Below are 17,094 nucleotides of genomic sequence, written 5' to 3' on the forward strand. Positions count from 1 at the left end.
GCTCAGTGAGAATACTGCTTTTAATGACCAAAACTTTGGCATGTCCTCAATTGTGACTAATGCTAGATTTTGTTATAGAGGCATCTTGCAAAATAATGTCAAAACCAAAAATCTAGAAAATCAAAAGGCGTACATAACGTCCTTGGCTAGAACACGAAAGAATGGTTCATTTGTGATGAGTTTAACGAATGGGCTGTGCATGGCACTTTATTGCTGAAAATGCTGCCCAACTAACTTCTTTAATAAAATCTTGAGTGTGATAGTAGCTGTGACTTGTAGAAAGAATTTTGTTTTGATTACAAGTGATAGTCTAAATTAAAGGAAGAGGAGGAGGGGGATTTTTCACACACACACACACAAATAATGTCATGGGGGTTTGAACCTGAAACCTCTGATTTACAAGTCAAATTTTTCACTAAACTAAACCCCGTTAGCAGAACACCAAAGAATTAATGAAATGGTTCATTACTTTAATTTGGGGCCTCCAACTGACCTAACAAAATAACTATTTAATAGGAATGTAATGAAAATGTCACTTCTTGAGGTTTATTGGTTTCTTTCTTGATATATAAGCTGGCAAAGATGCGATAGGGCGTCCAACAAAAAGGATACACAGAATTAAGACGATTGGTCATTAGAGCAATAATTTTGTGTATACCAACTTTGTCTGAAAAGTCATTCTTTTATATTTTGGCTCCGAAGTCTTCATGCCGTGTCATCTCGTGTTTATGTAAAAAGATGGTCAATCAATCCTAACCACATTTATTTACTTAATCATGGCATCAAATCTTATTGATTATTAATCGGCTCATGTTAGAGAGATCACATTTGTAAAACATATTGTGTATTTTCTTTCTGGATGAAGCTCGCCAATACAATAAGTCTCACCTCTATACTCTATTAGAGAGGTGGTACATAAGTTGGTCTATAAATGTAGTCTCCCTATACTACCCAAGGTGAGTCATGTTTCCTTATTTTTGCACCACATTTGAATACCACTTATTTGGTATGTGAGGTATACATGATCAATTAATTAATCAATCTCATTAAATGTTTTTTTTTCCCGATGCAAATTTCATTGGATGTTGGTTGTATACATTACTTGCCACATCATGTGGTATTCAAATGATGGATTTTTCGATTTTGGGTTGTTTTCTAATGGGACTTTTATTTGGGCTGTCATGTTCTCCCAAATGCCCAAGAGACGGCCAAAGGCCCATAGCATAAGCAGCTGTTTGAAGCTTAAAATCGTTTGCGGGCGCGCGCTCTTTCGTTCTCTCTTTCGTCTCCACGCGCGGCAAATGCAAGTAAGAAGAGAGCATGACTCTAAAGCCCGCTTTGAGGACCCTTGCACAGTCATACACAAACCAAACTCTCAAACAATACCAGCTTTCATATCATACCAAGCCTCTCTGCCACCTTCACGCGATTGCCTTCTCTCCAAAAACGGAGAGCTGCGTGTCTGAATCAAGAAATTCTGTAATTGCACACCACCTGCTCGACAAAACTCCCCAGAGAGACCTTTGGAATACAATCACTTGCTTTTCGAGTATTTTCGCAATGACCGCAACAATGAAGCGATTAACCTCTTTATGGGTCTTTGGCGGTCTGGTTTACGAGTTAATGGGTCGATCCTGTCTTCTGTTCTTAAGGTTTGTGGGTGCTTGTCTGATCAAGTTGCGGGTAGACAACTGCATTGTCAATGTGTAAAATCTGGGTGTGCAGAGGATGTTAGTGTTGGGACCTCTCTTCTTGATATGTATATGAAGACTGAAGGTGTTAGAGATGGAAGGAGAGTCTTTGATGAGATGGGGGACAGAACTGTAGTGTCATGGACTTCCCTGATTGCAGGTTATGCAAGAAATGGGTTGAATGACCAGGCATTGGAGTTGTTTTCAGAGATGCGACTAGAAGGAAATAAGCCTAACCCGCATACATTTGTGAATGTTCTTGGAGTTTTGGCAGCTAAAGGTATGGCTGAGAAGGGAAGTCAGGTTCATACCATGGTGATAAAGAATGGCTTTGAGTCAATTACTTTTGTGTGCAATTCTTTGATTAATATGTATCTAAAGTCAGGGATAGTTAAGGATGCTAAAGCTGTTTTTGATTGTATGCCGAATAGGGATGCAGTTACTTGGAATAGTTTGATTGCGGGTTATGTGATAAATGGGCTCGATTTGGAAGCTTTTGAAATGTTTAATCAGATGGGGCTTGCAGGTGTTAAGTTCACACAACCGATATTTGTTACTATCATTAAGTTATGTGCTAATTATAAAGAATTGGTTTTTGCAAGACAACTTCAGTGCTGTGTTCTGAAGAGTGGGTTGGCATTTGATCGCAATATTAAAACAGCACTTATGGTGGCTTATAGTAAATGCAGTGAAATGGATGACGCTTATAAAATGTTTTCTATGATGCAAGGTTTTCAAAGTGTGGTAACTTGGACTGCCATGATCAGTGGGTACTTGCAGAATGGTGGAACAGAACAAGCAGTGAAGTTATTCTGTCAAATGAGTAGAGAAGGTGTTAAACCAAATGATTTCACTTATTCTGCCATCCTTATGGCCCGCCCTTCTTTTTCTATAGGCCAAGTACATGCACAAGTCATCAAAACCAATTACGAGAAGTCACCTTCAGTAGGAACCTCACTCATAGATGCTTATGTTAAGATGCAAAATGTTCATGAAGCTGAAAAAGTTTTTCATATAATTGATGAGAAGGACATTGTGGCATGGTCAGCAATGCTTTCTGGATATGCTCAAATAGGAGATACTGAGGGAGCTGTTAAAATTTACCTCCAGTTGGCAAGGGAGGGGGTCATACCTAATGAGTTTACCTTGTCTAGTATCATTAATGCTTGTGCTGCACCTAGTGCAGCAGTAGAGCAGGGGAAACAGTTTCATGCATGCTCAATTAAACTAAGGTTGAATAATACTTTATGTCTAAGTAGTGCTCTTGTCACCATGTATGCAAAAAGGGGGAATATTGAGAGTGCAAATGAAGTTTTCAAGAGGCAAGGAGAGAGAGACTTAGTTTCATGGAACTCAATGATCTCTGGTTATGCTCAACATGGTAATGGGAAGAAGGTTCTTGAAGTATTTGAAGATATGCGTAGAAAAAATTTGGAAATGGACGGTATAACATTCATTATCATGATCTCTGCCTGTACTCATGCAGGCTTAGTAGATGAAGGTAAAAAATACTTCAATATTATGGTCCAAGATTACCATATCGATCCAACAATGGAGCACTATTCTTGTATGGTTGATCTATACAGCCGAGCAGGAAATCTTGAAAAGGCCATGGATATCATAAATGGAATGCCATTCGAAGCTGGTGCAAATACATGGCGAGCTCTCTTGGGTGCTTGCCGTATTCACCGCAACATAGAGCTGGGAAAACTCGCGGCAGAAAAGCTCATTGCGCTTCAGCCACAAGACTCTGCCGCATATGTTCTCCTGTCCAATATCTATGCCGCAGCTGGAAACTGGCAAGAGAGAGCTAAAGTGAGGAAACTGATGGATGAGAGAAACGTGAAAAAGCAACCCGGGTATAGCTGGATTGAGGTGAAGAACAAGACCTACTCATTTTTGGCTGGTGACCTTTCACATCCCATGTCAGACCTTATATATTCAAAACTTGAAGAGTTAAATAACCGATTGAGTGATATGGGTTACCAGCCGGACACAAATTATGTGCTTCATGATGTTGAAGAGGAACACAAAGCAGCCTTTCTTTCTCAACACAGTGAAAGGCTAGCAATTGCTTTTGGATTGATTGCCAAACCTCCAGGGTCTACTATCCAGATTCTGAAAAATCTTAGAGTATGTGGAGACTGTCACGCAGTTATTAAGTTAATTTCGGTGATTGAAGCAAGAGATATTGTTGTCAGGGATTCAAATCGATTCCACCACTTTAAGGATGGTTTATGCTCTTGTGGAGACTATTGGTGACTCCTCATTTGGGAAATGGGTTTAACATGAAGTTTTGAAAGGTTTCTTAAGTCATCAAAATACCTTTAAGCAAAGCAGCAGCATGGCTTCTTGTGCTACGAAATTTTCATCATGGTGGCAGTGAGAATTGAACTCCTAACTTAAATGGAGAATTTAGCACACCATGCATCTAGCAGGTGTATTTTTTTAATAGATTTTTATGGTGAGTGACCCAATGGTTTTTATCATAAAATAAAGAAGCACCACATACCAAGGTTTACATACCAAGTAACTGTTGATTGCTACATGATCCTACATCAGTGGGATTTCAAGATAAGAAGAAATCTGAATGAAATTGAGATGGAGGAGCCTTTCTGCAATGTTACTGTTATTAGAAAATGTGTGTCTATTTCCAAATGGGGTTGATGCAAGAAAGTGGAGGCTAGAAACTTCAGGGGAGTCCTTATGTAAGTCTTGTGTTTGGCTTTTGTGCCACAGGCAGGATTCCCTATCTTTCCAACCTTTTGGGCAGATCTGGACAGCAAGGGTTCCACCTAAAGTAAAAGTCTTGGCATGGACTAGCTCACAGGAGGTTAATACTTGTTATGTGATCAAAAGAAGGCCTTATATGTGTCTTTCACCTCATTGATGCATTTTGTGCAAAGAAGAGGGTGGAGGGAATGTGGATAATGTGTTTCTAAATATGTGGTAGAGATTGTATAGGGAAGCCAATGTAAGCTGGGTCTTCCTAAGGAGTTGTGTTGCTTTGCTCTCTGAGAAGCATAGGTAGGGGTAAGAAAGCAAAAGCTCTTTAGGGGTATATGCTGTTAGCTGTTTTTCAAAGCTATTCGGATGGAACAAAATAGGAGGATGGCAGTATGAAGGTGTGGAAGTGGAGGAAATTTGGGTGAGAATCAGATTTTGGTCGTCAGTTCGGACTTTGGTTGCTGGATATTTGGATTGGGAAACAGCTCTTTGTCGACAATTACAGTTAGGATAACAGTAGTGTCTGTTGTTGTTAAAGTTCATTTTCTTTCTTTTTTTGGGTTAATTTGGGAACTCATTTGTATTCTTCTTTTATCAACAGAGAAACGGAGATTCAAATTTGGAACCTCTTCACCACTAGCTTATGAGCTAATTGGTCATTGTTGCCTTTTCATAAAAAAAAATAAATAAATAAATAAAAGAAGACCAGATCAACAGTCTCATGAAATTTTCTTTGCCTACCACTCATGTTGTAGAAGGTATGTGACAGCACCAATTAATTTTGTACAATGCTAGATAGCACAACTTTGTTATCTTAACTTTCTTTCTTCAACCTAGGTAGCATTCTCACAATCAATTCAAGTCCACAAAGTCGTTACATGACTTTTGTTTTCTGATGTATTTGGTCATGTGATCCATTTTCCGACTTCTTAGCAAGTTGAAATACTTTGTTGGTTATCCATGGAGTAATATGGTACTACTGCATAATCTCTTCATTAGCAGCTTCATATTCTTTTGTTAAAGTCCTGCGTCAATTCCATTATTAAAGCCTTAGACATATTGAACAGCTTTTGCTCATTGCTTTCTAAGTCACACCTGCATAACGATTTTGACAGAAACTTCATGAGTGTGGATATCTATTATGATAAACTTAGTGGACTTTGTTAGGTCTTGGATCTTGCATTGTTTTTGCCTTGAAAGTTGCCTCTTACAGTTACAGTTCCAAGCTCAGCACAGACTTGCATTCACTGTATTCTTATTGCTGTTAAAAGTTATCAGATAAGGATTTCCTATAATTGATGTTTCGGGGATGAAACCTTAATTTTCAAAAATTACAAGAATTTGAAACATAGTATAAAGATTTAGTCCTTCCCCCACCCTACCTAACCGACGAAAGTACGAGGAAAGAATAACAATTACATGATAACTTTTTCGCATTTATCATGAAGCTAATGAGATGCTTAACTTTCTTGCACTTGCAGTGTTGTATATTTTGGCAATCCACAAATTCAGCATGCCACTTACGAAAAGGGGGGTGGGAACTATGATTTCTCAATGCCTCATACATATCGGATTGTATTTCATCTGAAACCATAGATATACAAGTCCATAGGAAAGAAGTGACTATGAACTTTTGATATACTACACAAGTACATTTCTCCTTGTAGCTTTTGATGGGACAATCGACAAGTTCAAACCATCATCTAGATATAGTATCTTGAAAAAAAAAAGAATCTCTAGAACTCTTGTTCCTATGCTGAAATCACATTGAGACCAATAGGACTCCTAACCTTTTGAATACCATTGCTCCATGTCAAAGCTCCAAACACGAAGCTTCCATTACTGTTTCTTGAAAGCAGCAAAATCTACCCTAAAAGACATCTTTTCCCCGGTTTTTGTAAATTTGAGTTTTGATGGTGCAACTGTAACATTCACACCTGCTGGATAATCTACATTGGCAACATATACTGTTGAGCCTTTACCATAATAAGTAACGGTTCGGTGAACAGATACCCTTCCATTCATTTTTGACACACCAATCGAAGGATAGTTAAAATTGTAGGAAGGGGTAGGAGACTTCTGGCAATAAACTAGACTTCCTGTGAGGTTTTTCAGTTGCAAAGGGCTAGCCCCAGTGCTGCAGAGAAAATTGATAATGTCACGGGAATCAAAATCATATACTAGTCCAGGATCAATTGCTGCAGCTGGGTTAATGTGTCCAGATCCATAGTCAAAAGGTGTGGTAGGGGTTCCATTTGGATCTCTTCCAATGGTGCTTCTGCTGTTATCAAGGACAGTTGCTGTGACAACAAAAGAAAATCGTAACTTCAGTGACCCAATATAAGTTTGTTAAGCTACGTGAAAGTATAATGTAAAACCTTTTAAATGCAGTGACCTGTTGTCATTATTGCAGACATTATGGCTGCAGGACTCCAGGAAGGTTGGTAGGATTTCAAAATTGCTGCAACTGCAGATACATGTGGGCAAGACATTGAGGTGCCAGATATTATGTTATAATTGACAGACCTTTCAGCCGTGGCAGCAGTCGCTACCGGAGACCATGCTGCTAAAACATTCACTCCTGGTCCTGTAACATCTGGCTGCAATAGGTATTTTCATAGTTGATTATTTATTTGGAGTTAATTGTTCATTTAGTATAACCCCAGGATATAGCACTGATGATGCTCATTTACCCACATTCCGGCATTAATATTGATTTGTAAATGTTTTAGATATATCCAAGAAGAAACTAAGAGATTTGATAGAACTTACTTTGATAATGTCTGGGGTTATGATATTTGGCCCCATGGATGAGAACACTGCCATTTCTGGTGCAGGTTTAGTTTTCAGAAATGTAATTGTCGGGGAGATTATAGCAACTGGGTTCCTGTAATAACAAGACTTTTAAATTTCCAATCAATTTAGGACTTCTCAGTAGCTAGTATCACTGACTTGTTGGATATCTGTAGCTTTCAATTTACATTTTTTAAGTAACTTTTAATTTCTTCCATTGATAGAAATTTGAGCAAGCAAAGCTTGAGAAACTCACTTTTCTGTTGTCATGTACTCTTGAAGCTCTTGTGCTTCTTCTTGACCAATTAGAGTGCCTGGGATGACAAACTGGAAGCCAACATCTTTGAGAAATGGATCGACAAGAATCATTCCCACACCACCACCTTGTCTTACAACTATGCTTTTGTCCATTCGGTTGTCAGTGAAGGTCTCAAAGGTGCATACCACGATTTTCCCCTTAATTAAGCTAGCATTTAGAGTATTGTTCTTGCAGAAGCTGATAAAAGAAAAAATCAGAACTTATCTAACGGTGAGCAAATAATGAAGGTTCACAGGTTTTCATGGGCTCAAGTATTAGCTTGGCCAAGGCAAACCAGATTTCGTTTGATCATGATTACAAATTTGGAGGTTAGTACTGGGTGTCACATATCGAAAGAAACCTATGGTTTCATTCATTACCATCGTGGAGATTTTAAAAAGTTTGAATATTGAAAACCATTACCTGATGAGTTTTCTTAGAATGACATGAAGTAGTATTGGCATAATACTGAGCAGGTGTGTTTTCTTTTGGGTGCTAAAAGCATGTACTGAGCATATAGCATGGTAGAAAACTATATCATGCGTCAACTGGTGTAGCAGTAATATTAACATCAAACATTTGAAAAGAAAGATTACCTTGCATTCTTTGCTGTGACTTCTGGGAGAGCTGCAGCGCTTGCAGCTATCAAACCGTAAGACCTTTCCATTTTCAGTGGGTTTAAAGAGGAACCCTGTCATCGCAGAATTTATATCTGAATGTCAACTTTAATTGTTTTTTCAGTGTGTTGTGTGTGCACACATGCACAAACCTTTATGTGGTTAAAAAAAACCTTTAAAGGGTAGAAGCATTTGGATGCCAAGCTCACCTTTAGAATTCTTGAATTTCCGAGATATACGTTTGAATGGAATTCCCTATCCAAAGTGCTGGCAGCAACAGTGAGGATCCAGGGAGCAACATTGCATGCAGTACTTGGGAAACCAGAGTTCCCAGCTGATGCAGAAACAAGTATTCCTCTGTGGAATGCATGGAAAGCCCCAATGGAGATTGCATTTTCAAAATAAGTTGGCTGTGGAGGGTCAGGGCCAAGGGAAAGGGAGAGAATATCGACACCATCATAAATGGCATCATCCATAGCAGAAAGAACGTCTGCATCACTACACAAGTTAAACCAGCATGCCTTGTAGATAGCAAGTCTGGTGCTCGGTGCACCACCTCTTGCAGTGCCTCTGGCCATCCCGAAGAAGCTGGCATTAGGTACCACAGATCCAGCTATTGTTGAGCCAGTGTGACTTCCATGTCCATCACTATCTCGAGCTGATCGGAAAAAAGGAAGAGGCGCAAAGGACTCAAGAGGCCCCTTCTCTACTTCAAATCCTTGAACATAAAAGCGGGAGCCGATGATTTTCCTGCAAATACAAAACCAATTTACAAAGTTGGACTTCTGGATATGGAAACCCTGCATGATTCAGCAATGTGCAGTCATATTAAGGTAGAAGATATCTATTGACCTAAACAGTTTTTTTTTTTTCTTTCTTTTCTTTGTATTTGTTGGATGATAAGAATAAAATTTATAGCAGTCCAAGACATGAAGGGTACCTGTTGCAGTTGGCCAATGTAAAATTCTCGCCAGTAACACACTCTCCTTTGAATTTCTCTGGCACAGGCCCTAATCCTTTATCATTGAAGCTCTCTGACTCTGGCCAAACTCCTGCAAAACAAAACTAACGAAACAATCATAAAGGAGTATAAGGAGAAGAACCAGATAAGAAAAAAGATTGAAGCCATACCAGTGTCAATCACTCCAACAATGACATTGGATTTTGAATCCATTGGCATTTGATTGTATTGGGGAATAGAGTCTAGGCCTAGAAAATCCCAGGAATGTGTTGTGCTCAAACGATTTGTTTTGCTCTCGAACACAGAAACAACTGAATCACTTTCTGTAGTACATGAACGGAAATCAATGTAATGAAGTTCTTCTCACATATAGTCGAGATTTTTACTTTTATTTTGTAAAAAACTATTCTTTCTTCTATTCTTATTCTATTGGGTTTCTAGAAGACAATACCATAGTAATCTAATCACAGTACCTGCAAGTTGTTGAGCTTGCTCTGGTGTAAGCCTGGCTGAGAAGCCTTGAAAAGTTTTACTGTAATGATGAAGTGCTGCATCTTGTGCTCCAACAATACTGAGAATTATTCCAAAACATGAATAAATAAAACATATAGCAGTCTGCATTGGCATTTATGAAAGTAAGAAAATGGAAGCAGAAATTGTTTCTATATAGCTGCATAAATCCAATTAGTATCCTGCCTTCCAGTGACTGAAGCAAGAATCTCATGGTTTGCTCTGATGACAGATTCAGAGTTGGGGTGAGAGTGGTGCCCCATGTAGACTATATAATGCTGCAACATGAAAAAGAAAAAGAAATACAAATTCAGGTCACACATATATATAGATGCAACTATATTCATTTTCGGGTTTGGGGTTTCGAATTATGCTCATCATATTTCAAGATTATCCTTGGAAAAGAACTTATAATTTTTGCATGCCAATTCAAAACCATTTCATACCAAGTGCCTTCCTTCGTTTTTAATGAAATTTTTTCAGTTATCTCATTTCTAGTAGTGTGAAAACTAAATGATGGCCTCGTGGAATCGTGTCTCAGTACCTTTTTGTTAGCAGTGGCTCCATGGGCCAAAGAAAATGCAATGAAGAAGAGAAGAGTAAGAACTGTAGTGAGCTTCAAGATATAAGCAGAAACCATAACGATAAAAATAGAGAAACCAAGAAATTGCAGTGATTTTGTGAAGGTTACAAGCTCATTTTATACCCCAAACTGTATAAGGCTTGTTGGGCAATGCCGGCATTTTTCATTAAAGTTGGCTCATAAACATCTTCGAGCCGGCTTTTGTTGGCTTACTGGAGAAATTTTCAAACATGCCCAGAAGTACCATGGTCTGTTTTTGGACAATAGTGGTGATTTTTTTTTTTCGGACAATAGTGGTGATAGGCAATTGAATTTTGTGGACGTAAGCTGTTGTTTCATGTAGAACGTACAAGGATATATGCTTTTAATGAAACATTTCCAAATGTGGTTTCCACACAATACACACATTAGACTGACAATTCCAACCAAACATAATACACAAGAGTATAGTATATCACTAATTTCTTTACACATTGAAACATGAAATAATGACAGAGTAAACATGGGACTGACGTGTTCAGCACAACTAAGATCATGTGAGTTATGTGACCACAGCAGGTGAAAAATTTAATGCCAAGTCCAGCCTGGGAAAAGGAGGAAAAAGGAGAAGTGAAAAAAGGGAGGGTGGCATGCATCCCAGGTCACAGAACTCTGCCGGATTAAAGATCCAAGTCCTCCGAAAGGCGCATCCACTCCTGAAAGCATATCCATGAAAGGTACACAAGATTAACTGAGAAACAGGTTTGCTAGGGGACCAGAAGAATGCCAGTTACGCAACTAACTGGAATTCGGACACAAACCGGTACCCAAGTTCTCAACTTCCCAAATCACAATACTAAAGAAACAATGTGTAAACATACAAAAGATGATACTAAAAGCAAAGAAATGAATTTTACTACAAATAGACAACGGTCACTTCAAAAGTAAACCCCTCCAACCATCCAATCCTATCTAGATGATTTTTGACAGTAATCACAAGTAATAATAAGGATATCTGAAAGTCAAAACACTTAGAAGCCAACCGCACAATTAGTTTCACGAAAATAAGTAGAAATTACCAACGGGAACGACAAACATTATTGATGTATCAACATTCTGAAGCAATATTTTTTCAACTGTCCTTTACACAATTTGAAAACAAGCCATTCAAGATGTTCAAACACCAGTATTTTCATCTGAATACAGAAAAGGGAGGTCATGTCACCTTCCTCATTGAAGAAACTAATTTAGAGTATGTAATTCATTAGATCCATCCAGCACTAGTAAATAAAATACAATTCATGGCCACAGCACTGATGATAAGTGTGGATCAATGAGATATATAAATACAGAAAATTCATCACCCTTCCTCTCCAAACTCTTTTGTGAATCTCTCATGGACATCAAGGTCACTTTTGCTCACTGTTGGCCTCTGTCTAGCAAGCACCTTATCAAAATCTGTTTTTGTAATTGGAGGTGGAAGGATCTGCAAGGCATTAATGAGCACATACTATTACTTTGGAGATGTTTAAACTTGAACATCATTTTATAAATAAAAAATAAAAAATAAATAAATATTGAAACTTGTTCCTCTGACAATTTAACAGAATTCACTTTCTCATTTACATAGATCATACATAGAATAACAGAATTTTAAAATTAAATTAAATTTTGGATTTTCATCGCAAGTGAAATGTGCCTCTCCAAATGATAATGAAAAAACTTCCCATCACTTCACAATCTGGTGTGTACAAATGATCCATCGAACTGTGTGCCCAGAAGTCACCAGAAACCAAAATATTGAACCAAAATAGGCATGAGAGTATCAAATCCAGCATTCAAAAACATGTACACATACCTGTGAAGCAAGTCCTTTTGCTGCCAGCTCCTGCATGGTGATTTGGATAGCACCGGGTTGCTTCGGTCCACATGGTATCCACATATTATCAGCACTCTTGAAAAAGAACATGGCATCTTGGGTTTTGCGAACAGGTTCAAAGAGAACATCTTTAACCTGCCAGTTTTAAAACAGAACAAACCAAACAAAACAGAGTGTGCTATGAGTTATTCTTAATTAACTTGTAATGCAAGGAACACTAAAGACAGGTAGTAGAAACGCAGAGATACATGCAAAACATAAATGCATTGTGCTTACACAAACAGCAACATCTGAACCCGAAAAACCCTCAGTTTTGCGAGCTAAGCTTTCAAAATCACTTTCTGATAAGTTGTTAGGAGTATCTCCTAGATGCACCTGTTCAGAATATCGCCCAAAAAAAAAATGTATAACACAAAAGGTTAGTAAAAATATTTTGTTTTTACTACTCTGTTAAATGAAAAGAAAATGGTAAAAGGATAAAGGAAAATGTCACAGTACTTTGAACATATGCTGTCGAGCCTTTAAATCTGGAAGTGGAATGTATATACGCTTGTCGAAACGTCGCCGAATGGCCTGTAATTAATACCAGTTAACCACAGCCATATGATGTGTCCTTGGATTAAAGATGAAGCCAAGCATACAAACTTCATATGTTTCTCCTTACCTGGTCAAGTGCATAGGGAGTATTTGTTGCTGCGAGAACAAGAACTTTCTGGTCATTCGTTCCCACACCCTAAAATACACGACAGATAAGATCCAGTGAAAAATGAATGGCTTCTCATCCCAAAAAAAAAAAAAGATCTTGAAAAAAGGAATGACCTAAATTATATTTCATCACATTATTGGAATAATTTTTTATGAAAAAATGCCTTTCTATATTCCAGAGTATCAATAGATAGCAAGATGTAATGCAACTCTAAAACAAGGGAAGTTTATGAAACAGGTAGAATCAAATAAAAGTGGTATAAGGAGATCAACTTGAAAATGATACTCACTCAGTCTTCCTTACATATGTGATCATTTATACATTAGCAACAACTAACAATATAAATAGAGTAATAGAGATCAATCTACATGTCTCTGCTTGTACTCTATTCAAGGAAAACATGGTAAGAACAAATGGAAGAGTTGAAAACGAAAAAAATAAGGAAAAGCAAGTCATTCATTTTAATAATGTGTCATTCTTTGGGGATATTAAATTAAGAGTGTATCTTTTATTACTTTACCCCTCTCTCTCTCTCTCAAACAAAAGGGGAGAGTTATATATGCATTATTAGGTAATCATTCTCTAATCCGGTACTTCAATAAGCACCTTAATGGACTTGTTTTTCAACCATTACATTATATATAAATGAAAGATTAAGATGCATCACACCTTCTACATATCTCAGTCATCCATATAAGATCTAACGGCTGAGATTCGCATTAGAAAATGATTGTAATTTCTATATAATATATACATACACAGATAAGTACATAAATAGAAAAGTGCCAAGGCAATTTCAGTACCTCTAATCCAACAAAATCTAGTTTTATGACTAAAATTGGCTGATGATGAACAGAAAATAGTTGACATGACAAATATTATTTCAGCGAACCAGCTAAACAAAACCTTATCTAGCCTCAGCTAGTCTACAAGTTTCCTTCAGTTACTTACAAACTATATACCTTCAACGTTCACTTTGAAGTGATAATTAAAAAAGCAAACACTAGTAGGAAGAATTGTATAGTATTAGAAATTCGAAGGCCTCATAAGAATAGCCAAGGCACCTTAAGAATTTACTCCACTACTTCCCACAAAACAAAAATATACCTGCATCTGCACAAGAAGTTCTGTCTTAATTCGTCTAGAAGCTTCACTCTCATTGCCTTCTCCACGTGTCCCACATAATGAATCTATCTCATCGATGAAGATGATGGATGGGGCACTATCACGAGCCATTTGGAAAAGGTTTGAAACTAGCTTTTCACTCTCACCCATCCACTTTGAAACCAGGTCTGAAGAAGAAATACTACCAGAAGAAAATTACAGATTAAAAACCAGAAAGGACATCAATATGGAAATAAAATGGGAACACAAATAAGAAAGCATAAGCATAATATTCCCAATTCAAGGATACTTGGTGGATTTGTTACACAAAATGATGAAGCACAGGTCTCAGAATAAGGCACTCAGAGAACACCTCAAAGAAAGGGGGCTCATGCAGACAATACAAGCACTTGGTGGCTTGGCAGTCATATATTATAATGTTATCATTTCAATCAAAATACAATCTCTTTTTTCTATGAGTTCGGCTTAAAGTTCTCACTGAAAGACAGAGAGGTACACGACCAAAAAAAGAAGATAGAGAGAAGATATCTAGGGTCCTCAATAAGGAACGGATTACTTCGATACCATCTAAACACCCCTTGGGTCAACTTGACTTTATACGATCCTCTGCTTTCAATTAGAGAGAATCAATCCATACAGTGCAATATAGCAGACATTCACATATGAACAGTATCACGTTCTTCAAACTATGACACACACAAGAGCTCAAACATGATATTTGTAATAGCACCAGCAATGATACTATATTACCTGAAAAATGTAGAGTCTGCTTCAGTTGCAACAGCCTTGGCCAAGTATGACTTCCCAGTTCCAGGAGGCCCATACAATAGAAAAGCCCTCCATGGCCGTCTCTTGCCTAAAAGAATGTAAGTGGATACATATTAGCTTTTATAGGATGAATCAAAATGAAAACTCAACTTAGTAACTGTTAACACGATTTTCCAATGGCAGTAGAAACTGATTAATATATATATATAACTGTAAACACACACGATTTTCCAATGGCAAAAGAAACTGATTAATATATATAACAGTAAACACAACTTTCATATTAGCTTCTTGGTGTCTACCGCAACACATATAAAATGATGGATAAGCAGTTAAGATAGTAATAAGAAAGCAACAAACACGGTGCTTCAAGCAACCATGAAAATTATATTAGAAAAAAATATACGAATAATTAGGTAGGGCAAGGAACATATATAATGTAAGATACTGAAAACAAATGAACTCTTGCTTCCAAAGGGAACAATATTTCCAAGTAGGATAATAACTACTACAAACCCATCTTAAGTCTATTAACAACTTAAACCTTTCTATTGGTGGCCCTCTGCTTTTCCCTAGAAGAATGCAAACCATATGCCTGTGTGCAACCTTATGATTCCAAAAGGCGAATTTAGTTTCACAGACATGGAATTAGAAAATAGAGATAATATATGATATCAACAAGCATGAACGTGAGAAGGCCCTCCCCATCTATGTGACTTTCTTATAGTAAACCTATGAAAACTTTCCCCGTTTAGAAAATATAATGCGCTCAACATTACTCAATGCAACAATGCAGCATCAGAAACACTAGAAGGGAAAACCAATTGCAACCATAATAGCTGTTAATCAACAACAGTATAATTCACACTGCTTTGAAATCCTAAACATTCAATATTTACCCAACTTTGACAAATACCCATTACAACTAAATCAAAAAGCTGAATTTCCCAGCTAGCATCAACATTACCAAAGAGTTAAGGCATAGCAAAAGCACAAAAATGGAAAAAGGAAGACAAAATGCCAAACCCAACTACTATTACAAACAAACGAACCAAACTAACCAGTAAAGAACTGCGGGAATTTGACGGGTAATATAACTGCCTCTTGCAAGGCCTGCTTGGCACTCTCCAAACCAGCCACATCGTTCCATTTCACATTGGGCTTTTCCCGTATAATCGCCGAATTGAGCCCGGCCCGTAGCTTAGCCTGCTCCGGATCCTCACCGTCGCCGCCCTCCCCGTCTTTGGGTTTGGTCTTGGGCCTAGTGGCCACAGCCGCATCCCCGTTGGATGCAGGCCCTGGACCGCCGTCATCCAACACAGCACGAATCTCCTCGGCGCGGCGCAAGTACTCGGTAAACTTCTGGGTTATGGCTTCCTTGATCTTAGGGTTCTTCTCGTACTTCAAGTGGGTCTTGAAGTATTCCAAGGCGTTCATGTACAAAGGGAACGCCTTGGCGTAATTTCCCGCATTATCTTCCTGTACGGCTTGCTTCACGTACTCTATCGCTTGCTCCTTGAAATTGCTATACATTTCTGTGGCTCTTCCCTTACCGATCACACATATAGAATTCGAAATTCCGGAATCGAAATCGAAATTGAAAAGGAGTAGGAAAGGAAAAAAACCCTAGGGTTTGAATAATTTCATCCGATGGGTGATATTAAGAGAAAATCGGGGATCGGAGGCTGGTTTCCAGGTGCAGATGCCCTAGATTTTTACTTCTTCGTTGTTAAGACTTGTTTGTTTATCGGGAAAAAGAGTTAGAAGAACGGAGGGGAGAGGAGGGGATTGTGCTTGTAATTTTACTTTTGTCAAGAGGACGCGTTTGGAAAATGGAATACTATTTAGTCCATCTGTTTTGCAAGAGGGAAGGTTCGTTCTTTCTTGATGGAATTTTCATCTCCAAAAAAAAAAAAATAAACTTCGAAAAATGAATGGTGGTAAGGGAAATCTTCTTCAAATTAAAGTTTGATTATCAAAAAATGAGTATTTAAGTAGCCGTCTGGCCGACAGAGTCTAGCTCAATGAAAATGTTTTTGTATATTATGTCATGCTAAAATAAGTTTTTAAGTGAAATCCTCTTGTTTGTAACCCTTTCTTATGAATGAAAGTTCAGTTTGACAACAAAAAATAAGTAAGTAAAATGCCTTTATTATTTTTGTTTCATGAGAGGCAAGAATTCATCTTGAATTAAAATAGTAGTAATATAAACCCCCCCTTTGAGTAGTTAAAATTCTTAAACTTTAAATAATGGTCAAAACCTCCTTTAAGTAAGTGGTTAAAATTCTAAAAATTACAAGATATTGTGACTTAATTTATATTTCTAACCTATCATAATTGGTTTATATTAATACCATAATTTTAATTTGTGATATTGCACCTTTGATATGCATAGAACAAAATAATGACCCAATAATTTGATAGTTTTTTTTTTTTTTTTTTTTTTTTTTGGGAATG

General features: G+C 37.6%; 3 protein-coding genes across 3 annotated transcripts; 1 reads left to right on the forward strand and 2 right to left on the reverse strand.

Moving 5' to 3' along the window:
- The first annotated feature begins 1,198 nt into the window (after positions 1–1,198).
- On the forward strand, positions 1,199–5,036 carry LOC103328794 (Tetratricopeptide repeat (TPR)-like superfamily protein). Its single transcript, XM_008231210.2, is given in 2 exon segments — positions 1,199–1,522; positions 1,525–5,036. Coding segments are annotated over 2 exon segments (2,631 nt in total). The 5' UTR covers positions 1,199–1,320; the 3' UTR covers positions 3,954–5,036.
- Positions 5,037–5,938: 902 nt separating this feature from the next.
- On the reverse strand, positions 5,939–11,077 carry LOC103328805 (subtilisin-like serine-protease S). Its single transcript, XM_008231221.3, is given in 12 exon segments — positions 5,939–6,265; positions 6,267–6,718; positions 6,814–7,018; positions 7,191–7,305; positions 7,468–7,707; positions 8,106–8,200; positions 8,336–8,876; positions 9,067–9,178; positions 9,258–9,410; positions 9,561–9,658; positions 9,784–9,875; positions 10,142–11,077. Coding segments are annotated over 12 exon segments (2,295 nt in total). The 5' UTR covers positions 10,238–11,077; the 3' UTR covers positions 5,939–6,169.
- Positions 11,078–11,213: 136 nt separating this feature from the next.
- On the reverse strand, positions 11,214–16,597 carry LOC103328316 (protein SUPPRESSOR OF K(+) TRANSPORT GROWTH DEFECT 1). The gene is made up of 8 exons (XM_008230709.3): positions 15,699–16,597; positions 14,620–14,725; positions 13,852–14,050; positions 12,703–12,771; positions 12,537–12,611; positions 12,315–12,413; positions 12,018–12,173; positions 11,214–11,645 (listed from the first exon to the last, which is right to left on the reverse strand). Exons 1-8 carry the CDS (start codon positions 16,168–16,170, stop codon positions 11,520–11,522), a joined length of 1,302 nt encoding a protein of 433 aa, XP_008228931.1. The 5' UTR covers positions 16,171–16,597; the 3' UTR covers positions 11,214–11,519.
- Positions 16,598–17,094: the final 497 nt, after the last annotated feature.

Source organism: Prunus mume, linkage group LG1 (assembly GCF_029339155.1).
Source record: "Prunus mume cultivar Tortuosa linkage group LG1, ASM2933915v1, whole genome shotgun sequence".
Lineage (NCBI taxonomy): Eukaryota > Viridiplantae > Streptophyta > Magnoliopsida > Rosales > Rosaceae > Prunus > Prunus mume.